Here is a 27,987-nt window from a genome sequence, read left to right on the forward strand (position 1 = left end):
TTTGTGTGAATCTAACACAGCATAGGATTCTGGTTAAAAAAAAAAAATCAACACACCCACAAAAGGGCTAGGTTATTCTTCTTATCTGCAAACATTTTGTTTTGGGTATAAACAGCAGTTTCTCCTAACAACTCACTCAGCATAACCTATACTTGACCATAACTGGATAAGAAATGCTTTAAAATTGCTCAAAATTTGGTAGTGATGAGCAAGAGTTTGGGTGGCTGGAAACCACATGACCCAGTAGTAAATGCAAACAAATCACAGTGTAATCTGGGAAGTACGAAAAATGGCAGCAAAAGAGTGGGAGGCAAAAGAAAAACAAAGAAATAAGAATGCACATCTCACTAATTCTCGATTATTGGTTGTTTGATGAAATATTAATTTGCCCTATGTCTATTAACTATATATACACATATATATATAAAGATTTGAGGAATGACACCCTTACCCACCCTTAATCAACAAAATTTCCCAGCATATAAGCGACCCGTGTTTACATTCAAAGACAGTGCGCTTAAAAAGGTTCTATTATGTTTCCCATCACCCATCCGAGATATGTTCTTCTTTCAAGTCTCTAAAGACTGTCACAGTTTCAGGTTTGCTATTTTCGATCTTCTGCAGTAAATTGTGAAAACTCTTTTAAATTAAAAAGTCAAACTTCAACTGCGGGATTCCAACAAAGGACATTTTTTCACTAGTTCTACTACTACTACTACTAATATGGCAACAGCCTAACCATTATTCTATGGAGAGGCATGCATTGCCTTATACAAATGGGCGTGGATGACGTTTTTTTCTATTAACGAGGGAGTACATAAGTAGAATGTTTTCCACACAGAGGGGCCAAAATACTAAATAATAGAGGCAATGCATAAAATGGTGTTTTTCTTTTGTCCACTGTAGTATATTTGAAGTCATGGTGAAACCCAGAAAAAAAACGCACCTTCTTTTAGTCACAGCCAGACCCACCTTACAGGTTCGCATACTAGTCATCTACTGCAATGTTGCGGAACAAGTAAGCCATGGATTCTCCATTGTGGATACGCCGAATGGCCTCTGCCAAGATCATACTGACGTCCACAGTCTTGATTTTTGGACATTGGAGCTTCTGCACTTCATGTGGGACAGTGTTGGTCACCACCACCTCAAACACACAAAAAAAGCTCAATTCAAATGCAATATTAACATTAAATTACTGTGAAATTCCACTATATTTGCTAGTCAGCTTTGTTTATGGAAGCAACATATGCTACTCGTGCTTCTAATCTGGTGAGTATTGCTAATACTTTTGTTGTTGTTATTGTTTACTTTTTCTCAATTTCCACTGAAAAGATAAACTACTGACACTTTTAAAAAATCAGGTAGTTAAAATATTAATGGGGTGAAAAAAAACACTAATTTCCAAATGTGACACCTCTATATATTATGTGGAGTGATTATGCAGTGGAAAATATTTAAACCCTCTATTTCTTAATAATTTATGAGCAGGATGTACAGATAATGAAAATTGAAAATTCAGTATGTCAGAAAAAATATATTGTAGAAGTTAATATCAGAGAAATGTGGTGCCACACCCAAAGCTGCAAAATAACTCAAAACAGATGGTTATGTTATTTGAGTCTCTCACCAATGGCCACAGGGTCTTAACATAACAACAAACCCAGACGCTAACTGCTAGCCAAAGCAAAGAATTTCCATTTAAAAAATATGAAATATTGAAATTGTAGCCAGTCAGCTCCATTTTAATGAGAATATACGTGGCTTTTTTGCAATCAAACTAATTGTTCAGCAACCTTTATAAAAAATCATACAAATAAACAATGTATCTTTCATTCATTCAATCATTTTCAACCGCTTATCCTCACATGAGTTGCAAGGGGTGCTTAATCCCCATCCCATTTTATTTCAAGCCAGAAGCACAAGGAGACAGATACTCAATCACCCTCACACTCATACCAAGGGGCAATTTAGAGTCTTCAAAAAGAACTACATGCATGCTTTTGGAATGCAGGAGGAAGTTGGAGTACCCAAAGAAAACCCACACAAGAGGACAGACCTGGGATCGAACCCCAGGACCTCATAACTGTCAGGCCGACGCACTAACCCAGATATAGGCAAACTACGGCCCGTGGACCACATCCAACCCGCGAGGCATTTTAATCCGGCCCGCCGACGTTGTCCAAATGTTTTTATTTTTTCCCCAAGATGGCGCTGTCACGCGAAAGCCAGTGGCAGTAGCTGTGTCCAGTCTTATTTGTTTATTTTGTGTTTTACAGCCCATCTATCTTTTTTTAAATTGCATTTTAATATTTCTTAATACATTCCTTTTTACTTTATTTTGTACTTTATACTTTTTACTTTAATGATGAACGATGAGTATGTTAATACTTAATACTTTTTTCTGTTTATGTTTCAAATGTACTGTTAACGGATGCTGTTTTTTATTTGTATCGTATCTTGTGCTGACCCGGCCCATCTGTCAAATTCTTAAAGTCAATGTGGCCCCTGGACCGAAAAGTTTGCACACCCCTGCACTAACTACTCACTCATCTGTCGTATTCCTGTTTTTTTAGATCTTCATAGTGTAGGCCCACAATAATAAGGAGTTCAGGGGTCCTTACCTCATCAATGGCTGACTCTTCTATGAGACGTGGAGCATCAGCTGACAGCAATCCGTGTGTGGCCATGATGTATATTTTATAAGCACCTCTTTCTTTCAGAATCTCAGCAGCTGCCACAAAATCTCCTACATCATCTATGATGTCATCCTGAAAAAGAAATAGAGCAGTCAATAATTTGTGATTCATGGAGTGTTTCTGTTGTTGCCGAGTAAAATTTTATACACAATACTAAAGGGATATTTTTGAATGAGGTAGAACATTCTTATAATGGAATGTTATCTAGAATTGGAAGTGTCTATATTAAAAATAAAACGGGAGCACATTCCGTGGATTTAAGTGGAGATTTTATTCATTAAATAAAACTAATGGATGAAAATTAATTCTAACTCAAAGCTGGCTGGACATGTGTGGAAAAAGAAGGACCACGCCTTGTACTGAAGCTTTTTGGGAAGTTAACTTCTTTTTCACTGACCACACCCAATTATGATTACATCCAGATGTCCAAACTCAACCATGGTGATATATAGCAATGTAATGTCAGAGTTAGTTTAGCATCTCCACAACCCACATGCCTTGTGCTATGATTGATGGCAAGACTAATTTTACGCTCTACTAAAAATTCCTTCAGAAGACTGACTACAGTTCGTGACCTCACGGTCAGTAACTCTTGGCTTCTGCAGCAGGAAAAACAAAACACACACACACACAACATCTCAAAGGTTTTGGGAAAAAAAAAATCTAACTCCAAACTAGAATTCCAACTCCAGTATGACCTTCTGCCAAAGTTTGAAAACTCTTTGGTGTTGCATAATAAAACCATGTATGTGTAGACAGAAATATATCTGCACAGAGGTGAGAAAGACTTATTATCTATAATAGAAATGATGCTGCTGTTTATAGAAGCTCAACACATTTTTAGGTTTAAGAAATAATTGCCTTTTTAGACAAACCATGGTAGCTATGAATAGGTCTACTTTATCAAAGTTCCTCTTCCATAAAAATCAATTTCATCCACTGTTTTATGCAGAAATTTGGTTAGACTGAGTCTCTGACTTATAGGTAGTTAAAATGTTTGCAACTATGTGGGTTGTTAAAAGATTACAATCACCTTATGAACTAAAAAGATAGCTCATTTTCAGGTTCAATATGTATTACAAATCATACAAAAACGACTGCCAAATAATTTGAAAAATCTAAACTGTGTTATCTTATAAGTTATTTTGCCAACCTCAGTAGAAAGTCATAAAAACGATCAAAAATAAATAAAAATTGATTAAATGTGAAAATCTCTTTAACCTGTCCGAGAAATAAATAAAATTTTGAACTCTTTAGAGAAAAAAATTAGGGGTTAAACCAAATTACAATCATAGTAAATATATACAACAACAAGAACCTTAACCTATTTGGCAACAGCAACAATAATAAAGTGTACTCCCCTGAACCTTTTGATTCCATATTTGGCATACTCTAAAAACAAGCTATTTACAAAAATGTGTAAAGATTTATGCAGAAGAAGAAAAAAAAGATACCCTCAAAAAATCAGAATAGCAGATAATCAAACTAATCAACAAAAACGGTGTAGAAATCTCTTACCACGATTATGGCAATTCTTCCACCCACATCTCCAACAACAGTAATGGGAGGTTTCTCCTTGGCCATCATTACTGCAAAGCAAATGACATTGTGTTAGGAACATAAGAGATTTTATATTTCACCTTATTAAAAGTCACTCAGTAGATTGGGTAAAATGGGTTGAGAAAATGGTTTGCATTTTAGAGTAAATTATCCAGCCAAATTCCTTCTTAATAATAAACCAACAGTACATTGGCAATATAAAGCTGCTTTTATTTCAAACTGGCAATAGAAAGTTATTAATGAAAAAGAATTCCCCCCATTCTACCCCACCTACGCCCTAGCAGGTTTATCTGAAATGCCAAAACATACAGCACATGCCATGCAAAAAAACCAAGAGAATTTTCAGCCCAGGATACCCAATCAGAAGGCAGTGTCTGAAGTGCCCATAGCAGGCATAATGACAGAAATGTGCATATGAAAAATATGCACTATAGAAACCTATTTAACACTGAAAAACAGTGTATGAAAACCACTTCAAATAATTCTTCATTCACGCTTGCCAATCTTATTGGGTCATTCATCAGCCCAACATTACTGCTTCCAGTAAATATGTGCATACATGCACGCAATAATCACAATGTTACGCAAATGGCAATCAAATCTTTATAAAAAAACATTGTATATATTTCAAAGTATCATCTCAGGTTAGTTTGGCCCAATTTGAAATAATTATAATCTACATTAATAACAAAGCAAACTAAATATAATCACATTCACTTCATCCTAATTTTTCTGGTCAAGTTCAATTACCACAGTTTATAATGACCATACTACTACAACAGTAAAAGTAATGTTATCATTGCATGGTGATAAATACCAAACAGAATTGTTTTTGTCTGCCAATTACAGCTGCATTGCGAGAATTGTGCCATGTAAATGCTATTTATTAATTCAAAGGTTGAGGAAACAATCAGCCAGCCAAGCCAATTGTAAGTGGGGAAGTATCAGGAAGAAGAAAAAGGAGGCGCATGCCCATTGTAAAACTACTGAATACTGTGAGGTAGACAGCATTAATCAGTCAAGTCACATAAACACCTTTAAGTAAAACCAATGATAGCCATGTTAGCAGTAAACACACTCCTGTGAAATTCTTGACGACTTGTCGAGACACTTAGAAACATGAGATGTCTAATCTTGAAATTGCTTGAAATGGTATACAGTGTTCCCTCGCTACTTCGCAGTTCAGCTAACGCGGACTCAGAGCTTCGCGGATTTTTTTGGGGAAAAAATAAAATAATAATAATACAAATATTACATTGAAACAAAATATTTTACAGTTTTTTTATCATAACATGAATTCCACTCTCTCTACCTGTATTCTATATGGTGTACTGTATACAGGGAGGTAATTTTTTTTAAACAAATTAAAAAATATATATAAAAAAATATATATATTTTTTTTTTTATTAAATCCAAATTAAGCATTTTTGAAGGGGAATCCCTACTTTGTGGAAATTCACTTATCGCGGGTGGTCCCGGTCCCCATTAACCGCGATAACTGAGGGAACACTGTAACAGTATTTGTGTAAACATACAAATGCAAACACTCCAACAAAACTCTGAGCTAATAAATAGAGTTTGAGGCTCTTAATTGAATGATATAACACATATCAAGCAAATATTTTTGGGGGAAATTCCTGCTCCTGCAAGAATACATTTGAAATTAGAAAAGCATGCTTCATTGGTCTCATCACATGCAGTCGAGAAGAGCAAAATGTTAATCAGATGTTCAAAAAGAGCAGGTGTAACCAGGATGCAACATGTGCTGATTGGCAAGATGAGTCCAGACTTGAGATATTTTTAGATAGATTAATAAGAATACAAAGAGATATTTTGGCATGGTTCTGGTTTGATTTATAGAAAATAAAATCAGAACGCTACAAAACAAAGAAGATTTGGTCCATCTTGCAGAAGAGTCTGGAATATTAAATAAGGTGCAATATTTCTATTTGAACTAAAAAGTACCATGTACAGGGTGACCCAAAAAGATGCGTATTCATATTTTATTCGATAAAAAAATCAATTTTTTAACGAATGTCTCAAACAATTGAGGAAATGAAAAGTGCCATCACAGCAAAAATAAGAGCCATCCTGAAAGAGTGTGCAAAAGTGATTGACGGAATGGTGGATATTTTGGTACACATCTTGGGAAAGCCATAAATTGACTAAAAATTGACAGAAATAGCTGAAACTCTGGTGAATGGTCTTCCATAAACTGAATAATGTGTGGTTGTAATTTGAAATAAATAGCTTTTTAATCAAAGTCAAAATAGAAATTTTCATGGGTACGCATCTTTTTGGGTCACCCTGTATATGTAGATATATAAAAGGAAATGCCTTTCCTTTTTGCTGTTTAATTTTTTTGACTTTCCCTCAACCAGTTGCTAGTTCTTGAATCCAGACTATTTTCTCAAGACTTGACAAACCCTTTGTAGGCACATGCACTAACTGAGGAATCATTTGAAAAGGAACAATCTGATGTAGGTCAGGTTTACGCTCGTACTTGGAAGCTCAATGCCAGGGAACGGAGCTTGTTGTTTGCCTGCTATTGCCAACAAATAAACACCACATTAAACACGAAACGTACAAGTAATTCACAAACACATGATGCCAAGACTTGGAAAATCCTCTTTCAGAATTTTGATAGTATAGTTTTGATTTGTCGAGTCTATATATTTTTTTTTTCTCTCATCAATTTAATGGATTTTGGCAAGTGTAGCTCTGAGGAGGATTTTTAAAGTCAATGGTAAGAATAAAAACATACATAAAAATCAAAACATTTCTATTAAGTAAAAGGAGGATGTGGGATATAACTGTTTTGGAGTCATTTGCCAATGACACATTCATAATTAATAGTTTGTTGTTGTTGGTTAGCTAGGAAAAGTCCAACATAAAAATTAATTTATACTATAAGGTTAACTATAAATAAAAACTGAATCAAACATGGCTGTGAATTCATAGTCCATGCAATCAATTATGTGCTTAGTATGACACTCAGCATGCCTAAGTTATAAACATATAACCTATCCAAAATCCTGGAGGCTAAAAATATTACCAGTAAGTGAAATATGGTAAGATTATAGAAGTTTTCTGCATAATGCATATTTAGCATTAAGGTCCTGTGTAAAATCAATAGTTTCCAGGTGTAATATACAGAAATTACCTTAAAACTGCTAACAATAGACAGCATAAAATAAATAAATTTAATTCCTATGTTTTATAAGGTAGCTAAAAGTCAAAACGCAATAATTAATGGAATATTTAGGGAATCAATGCATGCAAAAAGAACTATGGCATGATTTAAAAAAAAAGATAATAATAAAAAAACAGCCTAAAACGAAATAAAATCTGTTTTTGATTCACATATGGCAAATGGGCAGAAGGTTGTGATAAGTGTCAATTTGTAATATCCCATTTCCACTAGAGGAAACAAAGTGGTGCTATTTGGGTTCATCCAACCTACAAAGTCAGGGGAGGAATTATTGAAACAACAATTAAGGTCAGCAATTACAAAACAGCTCTCTTACAAGGCAGCTCTAATCCTGTGTGTCCTGTGGTGTTGCGCACGCACGGCGGTGAATGCCTTCCGTCAGCCATGTCAGACTCAGAGCACTGAGCCTCACCATGAATCACTGCCAGACCCAAGCGCAAGCGCTCTGCATAGGATTGGGCTCTAGAAAAATGAAAAACAAAAAGACAGATCACTCTTTAACGTAGGTACTAGTTGCATGGTTTTGCAGACACACATTTGAATAGCTTAGAGTATATGTGTCAAAGTGGCAGCCCGGGGGCCAAATCTTGCCCGCCGCATCATGTTGTGTGGCCCGGGAAAGTAAATCATGAGTGCCGACTTTTTGTTTTAGGATCAAATTATAATGAAGAGTATAGATGTACATTAAATTTCCTGATTTTGCCCCTTTTAAATCAATAATTGTACATTTTTAATCATTTTTTCTGTGTTTTAAGTTCAAAAATCCTTTTGTAAAATCTAAACATATATTTAAAAAACTAAAATAAACATTGTTTTAGATCTATAAAAATTTGAATATTCAGGGATTTTAATTCAGATCTTTTAATCCATTTATAAAAAAAAAAATCTAAATATTATATCTAAAATGGTCCAGCCCACATGAAATCAAGTTGACGTTAAAGCGGCCCGCGAACCTACCCGAATCTGACCCCCCTGGCTTAGAGTATGAACATTTATTTCATTTATGATTAATAATAATTAATACACATTGGTATTTATAATAGATTGAATTTACTAGATTGTTTTTTTAATTAAATGGATTGATGCAATATACAAAATGTCTAAAGGTCACTATGATCATTTTTGTCATTATTTATTTAAACAGATTTGAACAAACAAAGACATTACCATTTCTGCTCAAGGTTTTGTTTTCCTGTGTTTATACCTCTTAGCTGCTGCTGGAGATTTGGCCACAATGATGGCGTTCCTGTAATCAGGAATCTATGAGCATAGGAGAAGAAGAAGAAAAAAAACATCACATCACATAATTAAACTGCTACATTAGTCTGTTGCCATCATGTTTATTTTAGTGGAATTATCACCTCCTCTTGGATGTACTGGATCAGGAATGGGGATGCTCTCAAATTATCCACAGGAAAAGAAAAGAAACCCTGGATCTCTTTCTGATGCAAATCCATGGTGATGATGTGTGCTAGCCCTTTAGAGTAAAATACAACATTGTCAGGTCTTTATCTTCTAACAATAAATGAATCTTGCACTGGCAGTGCTCAACACTATAATATGAATATGAATAGTTGTCTTGCAGGTTTATCTCACGAGCAGAGGTCGTGTCTAGTCAAGGAGATCAAAATATTGCTCCAATCTTATCACGACAAACTTATCCTTGATAAAGTGGCAAACAATTGACTTTAAATCCACTGATTATAGGCCTATATTAAGTATATTCATCCCTGCATAGGTCACAGGTGTATTGGAGTCTATCCCAGTCACCTATTAGTGAGAAGCACCCTGACTGGTCGCCACCCAATCAAATTGCCCATGCAGTATGAACATAACAACCATTCATACTACCCACGTTGAATATTCAACCAATTTTGATTCATTGAATAGAAACCGCATAAAAACATGTGTTTTTCACATGCAATTAATGGATCAATTGACACGATTTCTTTATAAATTATTAATATCATTAAAATAAAGCACTTTACCTGCTTTAGCCAACATAGACGCTAACAGCTTGCATACTATGGAGCCCCTCTTTCTCATCTTGCATTGTTTGCTGTAAGGGAAATATGGAATAACGCCGATAATGTTCTTTGCACAGGAGGTTTTGAGAGCATAAGCCATGACCAGCAGCTCCATGATTGCAGTGTTGACATCTCTGTTTGGAGTAAAATAAGAGTATTATAACAAATCAACTGAACTTTAATGACAGAATATTAATGATTCAAAAATTGCTGCAGTGTGCAGATGTATCCATCCTCACCTTGGAATGGTCTGGATAATAAAGATGGTTTGTCCACGTACAGACTCTTTTACATCAACTCTTGTCTCTGTGGACAAAAAAAAATATTTAAGAACAAAAAAAAGAGCAAACAAATAGTGTATAATGTTACAATTATTTGACATTAAATAAAGTAGTGCTTTCACAAATCAACTAGGAGTTTCAAATTTTAAATGTGCATGCACAATACAAATTATTTGGCTAAATTTGAGGGAAAAAACAACTTTTATACATTATTATACATCATTATTATTCATAACCTGAATTGAAATGAATGATAGTATCACAGTCTACTGTAAGGTAATCTGTTGAAACTCCATTTGGAAAATTTTGATGCATGTTTTGAATTTATTTTGGTTAAAAAAAAAGTACTAGTAGATGCAACATAATAAATAAAGTGAAGATAGATGTTTTCTCTTACCACTATTGGACTCTTGAAAGACAACCGACTTTCCCAGCTCAACTCCAAGTCGCCTGAAGAGCAAAAGCAAAATCATGCTCATTATTCATATTGCAAACATAAAGTGGAATTTGAAGAAAAAAAACTGTAAATCATGCAATAACAACCATTGCATAGTGAGCATATCATTTTAGAACCAGTAGTATGGAATGTACACAAAAAAAATTTGACAGGTTAGCAAAACATGGACACAAATAACAGTACTTGATTAGTTAGTTTGATGATTAAAGTAGGCAGATGAATTATGACATTATTCCAACTCCGGGGAGCCCGCCGAATGAGTGTTTAGCTCATTGGCTTCACAGTGGGGGATCTGGGTTCAAAACCAGGTCGTTCCACCTGTGCGCAAGTTCTCCCAGCCTGCGTGGGTTTTCTCTGGGTACTCCAGTTTCCTCCCACATTCCAAAGACTTGCATAGTAAGATGATTGGACACTAAATTGCCCATAGGTTTGCGTGTAAGTGTGAATGATTGCTTGTCTCCTTGTGCCCTGCGATTGGCTGGACACCAATTCAGGGTGTCCCCTCCCTTTGGCCCAAAGTCAGCTGAAATAAGATCTAGCACCCCCCGCGACCCTAGTGAGGATAAAGCAGTTCAGAAAATGAGATGAGATTCTTACTCCGTTATCTTTTTCGCCAGCTCTGTACATGCGACAGATGAGTTTGCAGAAAAAACACGATAGCCACTTTTTGCGACGTTCATTGCTGCTGTTGAAGATCTGATCTTTGCAATGGATTTTGGTTGAAATCTCTGCTTATTTTTCAGTTTCTTTCCGTGGACGTTAGCTTCTGTGGTGACTGCTCACGGGTTAGCCTGCTAACTTCAACCGGAACAGACACAAATACTGACTTCAAATTGTTAAAACACGATCAAGGAATGTCAATGATGGCGCTGAAACGTTGTTCGTCATTTAATTTTTTTTCTTGAACGTGATTTGTCGTTCCCAACCTGGAGATCTGGTAGTGTGTTTGCTTGTCAAGCAAAAGCCGACATTTATTCCTACGGGATCCTCTTTGGGTCAAATTTTACGGCATCGCGATGGTTTGTTTCACTGGCTCACTGGCGCTTATCCTCCAAAAGGTCGTGGGGGTGCTGGAGCCTATCCCTGCTACATAGGGGTATGCAAACCCACATGCAAACTCCATACTGTGAGGATCCATCTGGGATTGAACTCATGACTCCATAACACGGTCACCACTCTCTACCGGACCAATGTTGTATTTTTGCATCTCATTTTCTGAACCGCTTTATCCTCATTGGGGTCGCAAGGGGTGCTGGAGCCTATCCCAAACGACTCCGGGCCACAGGCGGGGGACATCCTGAATCGGTGGCCAGCTGATCGCAGGACACAAGGAGACAAACAACCATTCACGCTCACTCTTACCTAGGGGCAATTTAGAGTGTCCAATCAGTCTACCTTGCATATTTTTGGAATGTGGGAGGAAACCGGAGTACCCAGAGGTAAACCACATAGGCCTAGGGAGAACATGCAAACTCAACACAAGTGGACCGACCTGGATTTGAACCCAGAACCCCAAAGCTGTGAAGCCGATGCACTAACCACTCGCTCCACCAGGCCGCCCACTGTTGTATTTATATCGGTTAAATAATATTTTTCTAGTAACATACCTTTATTGGCCATTGAGTTTGAGTTTATGTAATAAGGAACACCACATATTAATGAACATATCTATATTCATGTTAATGAACATATATACCGTATTTTCACGACTATAAGGCGCACTTAAAAGTCTTACATTTTCTCCAAAATAGACAGTGCGCCTTATAATACAGTGCGCCTTATATATGGAAAAAAATGTCATTCATTGAGGGTGCGCCCTATCATGCGGTGTGCCTTATAGTCGTGAAAATACTGTATGTAAATATGTAATATTGTAGCCAAAACACAATGAATCAAGCTGAGGCTATAAAACTTTTTTCTATCAAGTACTGGACCACCTGAAAAATAATAACCAGCAAAGGTTATTTTCGGAGAAAGTGTGTGGGGATTCTTTGCTCTGCTTGCAGGTAACTTTTTCTCAATTCCCATTGGAATTGATGGAGATTGCTGGCATTACAATCTTGAAGTATTTTATTTTTGGAGTGAGGATAAAGCCATCATTTAAATTGTCTGAAATCCACAAATTGTAACGCTATCCCTAAACCGATACACAAGATCGAAACCAAAATCCAACCAAAAAAGCCTAACCCTGACTCTAAAATGTGTAAAATATGGTCACAACAGTTGGGATTGCAAAAAAAAAGAAACTGACATGTGAACTAAAACAATAACTGGAAATAATAACAATGGTATGAGTATACTTTGGTAGACCGTATTGTGTATTGCCACACGGCATGAAAGAAGGAGCATTCTTGAAAATGTCAAGGTCTCTTGCACTGATAAGATTTTTAATACAGAAACTAATGAAGTTTTTATGAGGGAGTTCACTCATTTTTAATTTGATGATATAAGTGCTTGTCTGTGCCAAATAGGGGTGGCATTTGATTTTAGACTAGTTTTTGTTAATTTCGTGGACAGGCCCAAGCAAGCATGCACTTTATAAAGAAGACTAGGCGCGCCAGTAAAAAGAAAAAGATCGTTTCTATTTCCTTTGGGTTCACTTTGCGATGAAGTTAGAAATACAGTATTTACAAAGGTATTTTATAAACACAGCCTTTGTTGGAACTAATTTAAAGTGTGTTTAGGGTTACTGAGTAGTTAAAAGCTAAATGCATTAAACACATGGTGGCCTCAGATCTTCCTGTGTGGAGTTTGCATGTTTTCCCTGGGCTTGTGTGGGTTTTCTCTGAGTCTCCAGTCTCCTCCCACATTCCGAAAACATGCACGATAGACTGGTTGAACACTCTTAATCAAGGGCGTCAGACTCGGGTTAGTTCGTTAGCGTCAACTCGATTTCACGTAGTCCGGACCATTTTAGATATAATATTTAGATTTTTTTTATTTTATAAATGGATTAAAAGAACTGGATTAAAAGCCCTGAATATTCAGTTTTTAGAGATCTAAAAACAATGTTTGTATGAGCTTTTTTAGATATATTTGTAGATTTCACAATTTGATTTTTGAACTAAAAACAGAAAAATTTGAGTAAAAAATGACAATTATTGATTTAAAAGGGGGAACATCAGGAAATTTAATATATACATCTATACTCTTCATTTTAATTTGATCCTAAAACAGAAAGTCAGCACTCAAGATTTACTTTCCCGGCACAGATTTGGCCCCCGAGCCGCCACTTAGACACATGTGCTCTAAATTGACCTTAAGTATGAGTGTGTGCCCTGCAATTGGCTGGAAACTACTTCAGGTTCTCCCCCGCTTGGTTCCCAGAGCTGGCTGGGGTAGGCTTCAGTGACCTTTGTGAGGAAAATAAATGCATAAAACACATTTATTTTGCATTTATTTATGATCTTACTTAATCTTAATTTCATGCATTTTTAAACCTTCACTTTAAATCATCAAAACTATGTGTGATACCTGTTTGACAGCCATATCTCTGTCAATTATTTGTAACCCTGTCTATAATTTACAGTTTTTTTGTTGCACAGCTTGTTATTAAACTTAATTTGTGAAGCAAATTCACAATAAAGCCATAATAATAATAAGTAACGGTTTTGTTGTTGCTTTGTCTGTGATCACTGTGGGCTGTTGTCCTTTGCAAGCAGCAGTGGGGGGCAGTGTGGATGCCTGCCAAGGAAATCATCCAGACTAGAACTGCCGCTGGTGTTGCACCACTTGCACTGAGGGATAGAGATGGTGTTTTGCTCAAGAGCAACTTAACTATAGTAGCAAGCAGATTGGAATCTCTCTCTCCAGCAAAAAAAAATATATATATATTTCAGTTCCAAAGCCCAAATTGCTTCATATTAGCACCACTGAATTGCTTTTATCTTTTAGATTTTCCTTTGTAAAGTAAACATTCATTCCTTTTCTGAACCGCTTTATCCTCACAAGGGTCACGGGGGTGCTGGAGCCTATCACAGCTGGCTTTGAGCCAGAGATGGGGGGGGGGGGGGACACCCTGAATTGGTGGCAAACCAATCGCAGAAGTAAACATTAAATTTAGGCTTTTCTTATGAATATTATCTTGTTTGGATATAACATAAATTTAATTTATATCACTGATTATTTGACAAAATGTTATTTGGTTAAATGACAAGGGTTGCAAAAAAATCAGCTGGTGCAAGCTGCAGACAATGTTGAAAAAAATCTGTTTTTTCATTGGCAGTGGGACATAAATTTACTGTGTATTCATTGTTGCTTATTTTTCGTTAGTTTTTTTAAGCGGCTTGATCATTAATGAGCCACTTGTCAATGTTTAACCAGTGTACATTGTTCACACCTACTGCATACACATTATATCTCTAAAGTAAAGCCGACAAATTATGAACTCAACATTTGTTTCTCTCAACAGGTGTCCATGGAGTAGTTTTTGACTGATTGCTTTTCTTTCCAACAATGAAATGTGAGCACATTTTCAACAATGATAACAAAACTAACATTTGCCATCTCCCTTGGAAAACCTTTGACATTGGCTCATAGTAAAACTAAATACTATACATTTCAAGTAGTACATCAAGCGCTATGTAGGGAGGGCTTGAGAGATTGAAAAGACTGAAACCATGCTGTGATGCAGCCTGTAAGAAAGAAAAAAAATCCAAACGAATGAGAGTCTGTCCTATTTCTCATTGACGTCATTTTGTTGAATTTACACCCATTTGTGTGTTTATAAATTTAACTTGGTTAAGGTTCATGTTGAATTGAAAATGATCAGGGGTTAAAGCTCCAAAACAGTCAAAAGTGGGCATATTGTAGGAACAATTCACAGCATGTATCTATAATTTGTCAGGTCTTAATCTCACATTGTATCCCTATACCCTTGGATTATTTTTCCCAAACTTCTATCTCATCATGTTTTCATCAACAGCACTTATGAAAAAAAAAGTAAGGTGGAAAGGAAACAGGGAGGAGAGGGAGTGTGTGAAAGAGGGAGTACAGAAGCTCCTCCTCATTCGCTGCGTGTGTTTCTTGTGTTTTTACCAGCCTTGGCGTTCAGTCACACAATCGCTCAGATGAGATTCAGTGCTGAAGTGTGCTGAACCAACAAAAGAGAAGCAGCTTTGTTCTGCTCTCACACATAAAACGAAGATACGGGAAAAAAAAGGTAAAATTAGACCTTGACGGAAGGAGGGTGGGTGGTGTGTACAGATATTGTTATTTATCTTTTTGAGCGATAGACTTATCTTCATCCCGTCTTTTCTATCTGGTTAAACTGATGAACTATGTTCCTAGATGGAGATGATGCAGGGCGAGGGAGAGGTGGATCACCTGGAACGACCAAGCCCACTGACTGACAAGGAAAGGATGATCCTCCAAGACTCATGGGCAAAGGTTTATCAGAACTGTGATGATGTTGGAGTGGCCATACTCATCAGGTATTTACTTTAACTCTCTTGTGTTTGTATTGTTTACACCATCTAATAACGATAAGGGAAACTATTCACTGTGTTGAGGTAGATCAACTGGATTTATTACATTTTTAATAAACCACTGAAAGCGGAGATGATTATTTGTGAAAATATTAAACAACTATGTAAGATGTAATAGTAACTTTGAATATAAAGGCATTTTTTTTACCTCTAATCTAACATAAATGTACTTTTCTATTGATGACATACTGTTACAGAAGTCTTTGTAGATATTGAACGTTAATTGTGCCTGGGGGTGAACTTTGGGGTCTTTATCATGATAAAGACAGTTAGAATTTTGTTTAAAAGTCTCAATTTCCTTTTTAAATTTAATCGAATTCATCAAATAGTCAAGGCAAAGGGATAAACAATATACAGTCTGATATCTTTGGCTCTCAAAAGGCTCCCTCCCTTGGAACAGGTCATGTTTTGAATGCCAGGGTGGCTAGAGAAATCACTCCTTAGACCACTCAGACCCTTTTTTTTTGATGATGGGACTGGTTTCTTTTCAGTCAGCATAATTGAAATGTTAAGCCACCATGTAAACAGCTACACAATCCAAATGTGGTAACCATGCAATCTGCTATGGTTTATTCTTAAAGGTTTCACAGCTGTCATTTTTGTCTCCCCGTTGTGCAAATGGAATCAGCAACAGATGTTTTGCAGACTTGTCAGTATTTTTTTTTTTTGTTTGACGATTCCGTCAGAATTTATTATATGAGCCTAAATATTTTCATACCTGCAGTACAAAAAAAAAAAAAAAATTAAAGCAATATCAAATGGAATGCATATCAAGTAACTCCTTTCTGTCTATGTATCGCTAACAGATGGAGGTATTTTTTGGATAACATGGGAACTTTCCAGAAAAATAAAAACATTCACTTTAACCTTTACTGAGAACATTATGTTATACAATTCATATTTAGATCAAAATTAGTTTTATAGGTTGTGCAATGTGTAAAAATGCACTGCATAATACTAGGGGAGGTTTTGATAGTTTACTTGCTGTATTATGCCACACAATAGGACATAGCATTTAAAAAAAATGTAAGTTAATAATAAGTAAATGAGTATTTTTATAATCAAATGTTCACGATATTAGGATTAAGTTGTATATAGTGTACCATTGTAAAAAGTGGCTAATGCCCAAGTAGTAGATACTGTCTAGTTTTATATAAAATACTGTATATGTTTTTCCAGTTGTAATGTATTAATACTTCCTGCAATCTTCAGGAATTCCAAGAATGAATCTCAATCGATAAGTGCGGCCATGGTAAATTCCCTGCTTTGCGCAGAAAGTCCTTTTTTTGATCAAACCTCAGAAGAAACTTTTAAACTGCCCGTACGCTCTTGAAACGCAAAGGTTGCCGATTCGCATCTAAAAGAATAGACCATGACACAGCCTGAAAATTAAAAAAAAAAAAAAACTTTCTCTGAGTTCAGCTCTTGGGTTCATCTCGAAGAATAGATAAGGAAGGATTAAGACCCCAATGGCCATATAAAATTCTAATGAGGCTATTTATATGCAATCACAGGTGGTGCAATTTCAAGTGCGAAAGATTAAACATCATGGTCCTTCATTAGCTTCAGAGAGTCAAATTGGAGTACTTACAGAGTCCTTTCCATCTACAAGATGAACATCTATCCTCCACTCTTTTCTTGAATTTCAATTCATGAAGAAAATTCTTAACGAAGGTGCTTACTGTTTCAAAATTAATTAGTCGTTTTTTTTCTTATAGCTGGAGGGGGAAATGGAAGAGGGCATAAGGGTTACATTCCCAAATGAGTTGGTAGTGGGAGAGTTTTTATGGCTCCTTTTCTGACTCTTCATGTGTTACAGAGGTTGAAATAAGAGGAATGAAAGGTCAAAATAAAAAATAAATATTTGAGGCCAATTAAAAACATTTTCATTTGAAAGCCATCACATTTTATAAAACAGAGCTATCAATTTCAGCAGCGCCCTGAAAAAAGTATTTTGACACATGAATGCATTTTGTTTAAAAACACTTATCTACTCTGTTTTTATACTGTTTTTCCTCAGTTGACTTACTGTTAACCTGGGACTTATATGATATATAGCTTGAGGCCAGGCAAGCAAGTCAACATACATTGAGGCCAAAAGAAATTGACCCAGAATACCTTACTCGTAAATCAAGGGTGTCAGACTCGGTTGGTTCGCGGGCCACGTCAACTCGATTTCATGTGGGCCGGACCATTTTAGATGAAAATCAGACATAGGCATTGTCGTCATCATTGACTTGACAAAAAGCCTAGTAGTCATCATACCCTCAGCAGCGTATGACGAAATTGTATAGTGCTTCTCCACAAGTTCGTCTTCTCAGGCCAGACACATTTATGACATTTATTTATGACATATTCATACTTGTTAGCTCTCCGCCTTGAGCGCCATTTTCCGGCGACTACAATATAATATTTAGATTTCTTTTTTTATAAATGGATTAAAAGAACTGGATTAAAAGCTCCATAGGCTCCATCACCCCCCAAGCGCCCCTTGTGAGGATAAGCGGTACGGAAAATGAATAAATGAAGACTGCATTCTGCATTTGAAATATGCTCATAACTATATTAAATTTATAGATGTACATTTGTCAATAACAATACACCAAAAAGTTCGAGTTATGCCACGTTTAGATGTATAGTAAGTGCATGCATTCTAGTATTCAGTAAACAAGCTGGTATAAGTGCAAATTAAAGTGATTAAAGAAATTCTGCACCCTAAGACTGAAATGTCCCATTTATTTGTTTTTCCTTGACAGACTGTTTGTTAACTTCCCCTCTTCCAAGCAATACTTCAGCAATTTTAAGAACATAGAACGCCCAGAGGAATTGGAAAAGAGTGCCCAGCTAAGGAATCATGCCCGAAGAGTTATGAACAGCATCAATACATTGGTGGAGAACCTAGAGAACACAGACAAGGTGGCCTCAGTGTTGAAAATGCTCGGAAAAGGCCATGCCCTACGACACAAAGTGGAGCCCATATACTTCAAGGTAATGGAATACATTTCTTCAGCAAACTTCTATTAGAAATCTTAATAAATTCTTGTTGTATTGATTCATTGACTACAATTGACATCCTCTGATATTCTCTTTATTTGGTGAATTTTCAGACAATGATGATGATCACAACTTTCATAGAAAAACAAGAAATATCCCATTATATTTACATGAAAGGTGGTCTTTTTAAGATAAGATATATCCTTATAATTGCAATCTTAAACTGAAATTTGGTTATTTGAATAAATGATATTGGAAGATGATGGGAGGGACTAGGAAACTTGAAGTACTAATTGGCTGCCAATGCAATTTGCATTTTGATGTTTTCCACTTTGCAAACTGAAAAGACAGTTCACAGTTACAACCTTTGTGGATTATTTGATATATCTGCAATCACAAATCTTTAAATGTGAAAAACGTGTGCAATATTAAAAGTCAACCAAATGTACTGCCATTTAGATGTCATGTTAAGACTATAAGTTACACAATATATATATATATATATATATATATATATATATATATATATATATATATATATATATATATATATATATATATATATATATATATATATATATATATATATATATATATATATATATATATATATATATATATATATATATATATATATATATATATATATATATATATATATATATATATATATATATATATATATATATATATGATTTGACTTTCAGATACTAGATTTTTTCAAATTCATTAATTAATTCATTTTCTGAACCGCTTATCCTAACGATGGCCAGAACAGTGAGGGCAATGTGCTAAGCACTCAGCTACCAGGCCATTTTTTTTCAAATTTATGAGCTAAAATGTATGAATATGTATGTGTGTGTGTGTGTCTTGAATTTTTTTTATCTTAAAAGTTTCGTGTGTGCCTGTCAGATTTTAGGAGGCGTTATCCTGGAGGTTTTGGGGGAAGAGTTTCCTGAGGTTGTGACAGCAGAGGTGGCAGAAGCGTGGACTAAACTCTTGGCGACACTCTACTTCAGCATTACAACCACCTATGATGAATTGGGTTGGTCAAAGCTATCAACTGCAACTGGATAAAGTTAAAACGTATTGAAGGAAGCAGACCTTATAGACATCTGACAATGTCCTCGTGGCAAAATGAATAAACTTAAATTATGTATCTTCACAGAACCTGATATATTCCAAAAACACTGTCTCATTTTATCTGTTTTTGGCTGTGGATACAGTTCATATGGTGTACACTTTATGTAAACCAATATGAGGCCCTACTCTTATCTTTGTCTTCCCAAGCTGCATTCATCAGACTGGATTAGACTAAAAGAATGGAATTTATAAATAAATACAGACCTGCCATCAAGGAGAATATGTAACAAAAGACAATAGGACACATTTAATGCAAAGAATGTGCCTTGTAACAGATGTGTATAGTACTTTAAGAAAACTGCCATGAAAATGTCACAAGATATTTCACTGGTCTCCATTCACCTGTGTTCACCATGCAAGTCTGAGAATAATGATATTTTTACAATAATGATTGTAGATTTTCTCATTGTGGCACACCTTTGTATTCATATTTACCAATGTTTTCAAATAAAAATAAGAAAAAATGCTATAAGGCTCATATGAGATTATACAGCTGCTTTGTATAGTTACCCATTTCTTGTCCAATGTAGATAATACTATTTTTTTACCCAGTATTAGTAGTGCAAGTAAAACATTGTAGATCGTTGATACACAGTTAACCTTTGAGCTCTATTATTACTTGTCTAATCAGTTGTTAAGTTCTGGTAGAGTATTTAGTTAGACCAAAGATAAATTAGATGTGTATATGCTGTTTGTTTTGTTTTGTTCTTAACAAAAACCCTAAGTTGCTCGATTATTTCAGTTATCCGGACATGTTTAGATTCAAACTCTGTATCTCGGAAATGCAAAACAGAAAGAATCACTTTCCTCGTCACTTAAAATGCTGCCAAGAATGACAAAATGCATAAAATGACTCTAAAATTGTAAACCCTGCTGTGATTCTATAAATACAAAGTATCAGATCATTTAAAAAATAAAACAAATAGACCATGGAAAAAGAAATATTTAGATAGATGGTTTACTATCCTTATAAACTGATGTGATGGTTGTTTTTAGAACAGAATCTCACAGGAGGCTCTGTTTGCCTCTTAGTTCTGCCAGCCAGATCTAACCCTTCCTTGATCTCAGCTAATCCTCCAAGCTAATCTTCTCCAACAGGAATCTCAGCCAAGAAGATAGGGGTTGTTCATTTGTTACACCACATACGTTTCCTTTTTCAGTTACAGGCTTTGGATGGGAGTGGAAGGTCTGACTTTTCTAAGCACAAGGAGATCCTTGGGGAAGGACCATGTGCACCACATTGATGGTCCTAACCAGCATTGGTCTCCTCCTACGACATAGATTTTCCAGTAAAATCAACCCGTAAGTATTAGCAACTTGCTGTTTTGTAGGGGGGAATTGTATTTGTTTTGAGGTATATAATGTAATTATGTGGCAATTTTTATTAGATACAGAAATTTTAGAATTATAACTGGTTGTTTAAGGAAGACAACATGACATTAAAGACCTCGGACGTAGTAATTAGTGTTTACATTTTATTTCATTACTATCTATCATGGGTGCCAAAGTCTTTTTTGTTTGTTTGTTTTTTATACATGAAGTAAAATTCTACTTGTTTTTTTATTATTTCAAGTAAGAATACAATTTTCATCTTACCTTTCTTCTCTATGTACTTTCAATAATGTATACCTGCTGGAACACCATTAAAAAATGATCGGGCTCCCAGCGCATTTTGTCCTTAAAATGTGTATGCTGGATGAAAAATGAGAATAAATAAAATCATTAATATTCCATCGATATATTTTGATAATGCTAAATTAAACTGCAATTTCCACCCACTATCTGAATATTAAATATAGTTATAAAAATTCAACCTCTTGGTTGGTTGTTGAGCAACATTATTTGTTTTATATGCTTATGTACAATATATCCTGCTAGACTATAAGTATAAATAAGTTATTAAAAATACAATGAGTAGAAAATTTGCTTCACCACAGGAAGATTAGCGGTAGAATGGTAGTCAACATTAGACCCATTCAAAAGACAGGCGTCTACATGTACTTAAAAATGCCTCCACTAAGTAATTTGAGTTCCCTGTAATTGTTTTCGAATTTATTGCAAACAATAATATGAGGATCATGTTTCACCATACTTAATAATAGGTCTAAAGCAGGGATGGGCAAACTTTTTGACTTGCGGGCCACTATGGGTTATAAAATTTGAACAAGGGGCCACAGCAGTACATTGACTGCTGGGCCAAATATAATAAAGCGTTGCTTGTAGTATCCAAACCTCATAGTACAGCAAGCACATGCAAATAAATGTTCAACACGTTTCACTAACATTGAGGACTGCATTTTCCAAATGCACAAGAGAAATAGTAGGCCAAATAGATTAGAATAGAAAACTGTGATCTATCAACCCTGGAGATTGCATCTGTTTTTAATACAATTCAATTGAAGGCACCAAGTAAAACAAATATCAAAATTTATTGAAATCTTGATGAATATAACTTTCAACATTCAAAACATTACTACCCAACAACATAGGCGACTAACCTCAATCCTTTCTGTCCCGCTGCAGTGCGTAATTAAAAGATGCGCCCTTTCAAACTTTCAATTTTTTTATCATAGTAGAAAAACTCGAACTTTCAGTGGGAACAGTGTTGTTGGTAAAAATGAGGAGCTGAGCAGTGTCTTTAATGTCCGTACTTTCATCAAGCGCTAATGAAAATAACTCAAAGGTTGCCGCTTTTTTGTTTAACTCGCTCACTATATCTTCATCAATGAGTTCCACACGGCGAGTTATTGTCCTGCGTGATAAGCTGATTTTTTCGAACTTGCCTTTGCTCTCCGGACACAAAACACCAGCTGTCTCTATCATGCATTCTTTCAAAAACTCGCCTTCGGAGAAAGGCTTGCTAGCCTTTGCCAGTTTGAAGGCCAGCAAAAAGCTTGTCTTTGTGCTTGCCTCTTGAATTGCAGTTTGCCGGTGAAAAAAATTCTGCTGACTCTGCAAATTAGCCACCAATCTCTGAGCAGTAGCCGCTCGTTGTTGTGTTGACTGCTTGCTAGCGTAGTTTGCATGCTTCGTGGCAAAGTGACGGCTGATATTGTACTCTTTGAAAATAGCAATAGTTTCTTGGCATATCAGACATACAGCGGTTGATCGGACTTCAGTGAAGAAATATTTAGTTGTCCACTCTTTATTAAATACACGACACTCACTGTCCACTTTCCTTTTCTTTGGTCCGCTCATTTTTACAGAAGGGCTCAAATGACAATGAGAAAATTAAAGAGGGATAAATAAAGAGAAAGGCGCGACTCAACAAAGGCCTAAATGTCAGCGCGCCATTTATAGGTGAAACACGGTATTGCATGGACAAGATGTAATGAATGATTTATGAAGCATTATTATTTTATTTATTGGACAAGCTCGGCGGGCCGGATTAAATTGTCTAACGGGCCGTATACGGCCCGCGGGCCGTAGTTTGCCCATGTCTGGTCTAAAGCAACAAAACACTAATTGACTCAAAGTGCAACCTTATCAGCTTACAGGCATTATTCAACCACCTACACTGCATTATAAATGTCTTGTGCAAATTAATGGTTTCTAGCCACCAGTTTGTAACAGGATAGATAACTTTATACGAGGAATGTAAAGATGGTGTTTGAGCTATTGATGTTGACAATAATTCTCCATTTCATTGGATGTAGGCAGATGGAGGAAGAGGTGCCATATGTGAAGAGCAACCAAACAGGAGACAATCAAAAATGACAGTAAGTATCATACACAGGATCAGGAACAAGTACCGTATTTCCACGACTATAAGGCGCACTGCACTATAAAGTGCTCCCTCAATGAATGACATTGTTCCCATTTATAAGGCGCACTGGATTGTAAGGCGCACCCTCAATTAATGGCACATTTTAATTTTTTCCATACATAAGGCGCACTGGATTATAAGGCGCCCTGTCTATTTTGGAGCAAAAACTAAGACTTAAGTGCGCCTTATAGTCGTGAAAATACAGTACTTTCTATTTTTTTTAGGATTTTTTTTGTTTTTATTCTGCGTGGAGGCCACTATTGGTTGAAGTACTATTGTTTATTCAATATATTTTTTTGCGTTTATCAGTGTCAGTACAGATTTTGTTGTTTTCCAGCCTTATTCTATTTCAAATTTGACTGTAGAAGCTAAATACTGCATTTTCCATATATAAGGCGCACCACATTATAAGGCGCATCGCATAATAAGGCGCACCCTCAATGAATGGCACATTTTATTTCTTTATTTTTTATATTCTTTCATATATAAGGCGCAGTGGATTATAAGGCGCCCTGTCTATTTTGGAGAAAAATTTAAGACTTTTAAGTGCGCCTTATAGTCGTGAAAATACGGTAAATGTAATATTTCATTGAAACCAGAATGAGAAATATGAATGTTAACATATCAGAATTAACTAACAAACAGATCCTAGGAATATATTGTCATTAGGAGTGGGAAGGGGGTTCAGAAGGGGCTCCAGACAAGGACGGAAAGTAGAGCAGTGGCGCATGTTACTGAGGCAGAGATGCATAAAAGAGCTAAGAGTGCAAAGATGCCTGTCCCACATTTTGCTTTTATGCATCGGCTGCAATTCTACAAACACTAAATGATTCAGAAGATGAACAACAATCCATCATCATCACTTTGGAAGCTTATTACAAATACATTCCCTACCACATTTGCGGCTGAAAGAAATGTGACACATAACAAGATAACTGTATTAATTCACTTAAGAATAGAAGGCTAAAAAATTATTTTACAGGGATATTTAGTTTATAAACAGAAGAAAGGTATTAGGGTAGCATTCACATCCAGTTAATCCTACAATGACATTATAGTTTGTTTTTTTAAATGAATAGATGGGTTTAAATTGTTTTTTTAATAACCAATAAATATTATTTCATTGCTAAGACACATCAAAATTCATTTTTCTGGTCAATATCCCACCTTCAGAACGGTATACTAAAATAACATTCATTTCCACATAGCATATGCTTTATTGCCCAAAAAAATGAACATCTATACCAAATGGCATAATATGTTACTTGTTATTATTTACTATTGATTTTGCATGCCAATATGCCAAGATGGTGACATGGTTTCTGTCCTTACTCATGTCTGGAAAAACTAACAGAGCAAACTTCCTCCAAAAAAATTAATAACCTTTTAAACACCCATTGGAAAGAAATTACTTTCAGAATTAATGAATGCAATGCCAACCATTTTGGACCGAACACTGCAGCTTGGACTTGTTTTGACAAAATCTTGTCGGTTTGACCTGCGGTAACTCCTACTTGATGCTTTCTTTATAAGTGAAATATAATCCTACCACAGTATGTGACTATGAAGGGCGGGTTTCTTTTGTTTTTACTCATGTTATTAATCTTGATAGCAACAATATATCCAGTTTCTTTCTTGTTATGTTTCAGAAGCAGAAGAATGGATAAAAACACCACAATCAGCTTTTTTTTTTTTTTTACCCGAGAAAGTAAATACTTTTATGATCTATGGCATATTTTTTTAAAGCAGAACTCACATTCTCCACTAATTCATGCGTCAACATCCATTTTAAATATTTTATAGTGGTATAAAAAGGTATAATCCCTTGTGGTGATTTCTCTTTTCAGATTTGTTGTAAGTCACATAATGAAAACACGACACAAACAGGATTCATATTGCCAAATTATACTGATTTTTTTTTTAAATAACTAAAATGGATTTCCATAAATTTGAGAAAATTAGGCTTGTTCTTGAGGTGTTTTTCCCTGCCTGACAGCCTTATCTTAAATTAGTATAACTTAATATTTACTTGATTTCAATAGTTCTTTAACTTTTCCTTGTTGTAAAAGTACACTATGACTTTTTGATGAGAATTATACTGTATTGACTTAAAGGAAAGAAAATTTCTACTGTCAAATAATTTGTGTTAAATACCAATAAGGATTTTGGTCTTATTTTCAATTTGAATTTCATGAGTAATTTAACATTAAGGAGAATGTGATCACCATTTCAACTACTCCTCAATTTGCAAAAGAAAAAAATAATCAAACTCTCCAACATTGACTGAGATAAAACCAAATGAAAGTAAAGCATAACTAGCTATAACTAATTAAATATGAAATGGCAAAACCGAACTATTATTAGTGGCCTTTTCACAGAAAAAATGGGAAAAAAGTGAAAACTTTGAAAAACCATATTGATTCCTTTAAATGTATTTTTCTACCTGTTCAGCAAGTCTTCAATTCTGGATGATTTTTCAAATATTTATGATGGTTATCAAAATAATAATTATAATAATATAAGTCAGGTTTCCCCCACACTCCAAAAACATGCACAGTAAGCTGATTGAACACTTCAAGGTTGACCTAATATTTGTCTATTGACGGTAAACCAAATTGTTTGCCTCAGTTATTAAAAAAAAATCATATGGTCAGATCATGTAGAATCACTTCCTTCAATATATTCTCATTTTATACCATTGTTCAAATTTGGACAGGTCTGCACATGGCAGTTCATACCAAGATTCCATCAAGGAGTGGAGAAACAAAAAGTGGGGGAGAAAGTACTAAGGCTGTTTTCATCTGCACTGCACGTGCTCTTTTTATTCCACTACAAAGAATAAAGAAAAGGGGAATTTGTGCTGAATTCCAGTTTGAAGATAGCATGTTCTTTGTTCTCTTGCCAGATTAAGCTATTTGGATTTACACACTGACGGTAATTGTTGTTTGATTTGGTTTTATATCACTGTGTGAAAGGGATAAAAGCAGGCTCTTAAGCAAAAGTCGTATAGTATTGTGCCTCCTTGAAGAAGAAAAAAACAATACTGTATTAATTCCCTTCTTTAAACAGATTTTAAGATCTTTTTTTGCACATTTGTGAAGAAATATGAGTTTTTAATGCTCTTTTTTTCGGTTATATTGTAAAGAACATCTCTTAAGTGACCTAAATTCTTGTCATATTAACAAATCAAGGATCGTTAAGTGCGGCCGGGCGGATGAGTGGTTTGCGCATCGGCCTCACAGTTGGGGATTTGGGTTCAAATCCAGGTCGGTCCACCAGTGTGTAATTTATGTGTTCCTTCTGGGCCTGTGTGGGTTTTTTCTGGGTACTCTGGTTTTCTCCCACATTCCAAAGACATGCATGGTAGCCTGACTATACACTCTAAATTGCCCCTAAGAATGAGTGTGAGTGGTTGTTTGTCTCCTTGTGGCTTGAAGTCAGCTGGGAGAGGCTCCAGCACCCCCGTGACCTTTCGCCTGAACAAAATCTATTAAAAAGGTAAAAAAGTACATGTGTCTGAGTTAATGTAAAGCAACTGCATTTGTGAAATTTAAAAGGCAAAAAGAGCAGGCAAAGGTTAGCTCTTATTGCCAAAGGAATGTTGTACATATAGCTTTGAAGTCGATTGGTTAATACTGACTACTACCTTAACAAGAAGGTTTCTCTTCCAAACGAGATTAATGAAAATGAATTCCTTATGTGCATTTATGGGCCAATGTTTATAAAGCAGTTTGTGTTGAATATTATGTCAGATTTGGCCCCACACAGTATGAAAAATGTGTGAAGTTTTGTGTATTTCCCCACTTAAATACTATTTCTTTCTCTGTAATATATTTTACACTTAAATGTTTAAATCCAAAACTAAATATGTGATATAACTAATTTAAATGTAATTTGCATTTAAATGTTAAATCTAAATATTAAATGTACATAATAAAATTATAAGGCCAAATGTAACATATTTGCATTAATTAAAAAATACATAACTTTAAAAGCAATGAAAAATATATATCCCTGAAAAAAAGGTTTTATCATTTATCAAATAAATATTAGAAAAATATTGAAAAGGGATATTTAAAATTTAATTTGAGATACAATTGAAGGCTCAGAGGTTAAAGAATTGTCATTTTCTGTCAATGATTTGATGGTTTTGACTTTCAAGAGTTAAATAGAAATTGAGTCCTTTAGTTTTTATGTTGTTATCAATACCGAATGTTTGCTTTTTGGAAATCAATCTATACAGGCACACGCCAATAAAAGAGCACCAACAGCTAAAGTTATTCATGAAATTTAAAAAATGTTCTTACCAACTTGTCGCAGTCGTTCCTCTCCTAGCTGCTCTCCACTCCGTTAGGGGGCAGTA

The 27,987-nt window shown here is 35.3% G+C and overlaps 2 protein-coding genes and 1 long non-coding RNA gene across 5 annotated transcripts; 2 read left to right on the forward strand and 1 right to left on the reverse strand.

Annotated features, from left to right (window-relative positions):
* Window positions 1-61: 61 nt before the first annotated feature.
* Window positions 62-27,986, reverse strand: LOC144208333 (phosphoribosyl pyrophosphate synthase-associated protein 1). Of its 3 annotated transcripts, none has more exons than XM_077734118.1 (11): window positions 27,932-27,986; window positions 10,176-10,228; window positions 9,737-9,803; window positions 9,459-9,631; window positions 8,832-8,947; window positions 8,675-8,730; window positions 7,787-7,932; window positions 6,763-6,804; window positions 4,218-4,288; window positions 2,625-2,771; window positions 62-1,147 (listed from the first exon to the last, which is right to left on the reverse strand). In XM_077734118.1, exons 4-11 carry the CDS (start codon window positions 9,610-9,612, stop codon window positions 989-991), a joined length of 891 nt encoding a protein of 296 aa, XP_077590244.1. In that variant the 5' UTR covers window positions 9,613-9,631; window positions 9,737-9,803; window positions 10,176-10,228; window positions 27,932-27,986; the 3' UTR covers window positions 62-988. The 3 variants fall into 3 exon arrangements, with proteins under 3 accessions (XP_077590244.1, XP_077590242.1, XP_077590243.1); XM_077734116.1 differs by lacking the exon at window positions 27,932-27,986 and adding an exon at window positions 10,833-11,223; XM_077734117.1 differs by lacking the exons at window positions 6,763-6,804; window positions 27,932-27,986 and adding an exon at window positions 10,833-11,223.
* On the forward strand, window positions 15,267-20,336 carry LOC144208566 (cytoglobin-1-like). The gene is made up of 4 exons (XM_077734489.1): window positions 15,267-15,396; window positions 15,525-15,667; window positions 18,478-18,709; window positions 19,628-20,336. The coding sequence occupies exons 2-4, from the start codon at window positions 15,525-15,527 to the stop codon at window positions 19,790-19,792; spliced, it is 540 nt and encodes a 179-aa protein (XP_077590615.1). The 5' UTR covers window positions 15,267-15,396; the 3' UTR covers window positions 19,793-20,336.
* Window positions 20,967-27,133, forward strand: LOC144208649 (uncharacterized). Its single transcript, XR_013328899.1, has 3 exons — window positions 20,967-21,160; window positions 23,515-23,577; window positions 26,341-27,133. It is a non-coding gene; the product is annotated as an uncharacterized LOC144208649 (long non-coding RNA).
* Window position 27,987: the final 1 nt, after the last annotated feature.

This window comes from Stigmatopora nigra, chromosome 15 (genome assembly GCF_051989575.1).
Source record: "Stigmatopora nigra isolate UIUO_SnigA chromosome 15, RoL_Snig_1.1, whole genome shotgun sequence".
Classification (NCBI taxonomy): Eukaryota; Metazoa; Chordata; class Actinopteri; order Syngnathiformes; family Syngnathidae; genus Stigmatopora; species Stigmatopora nigra.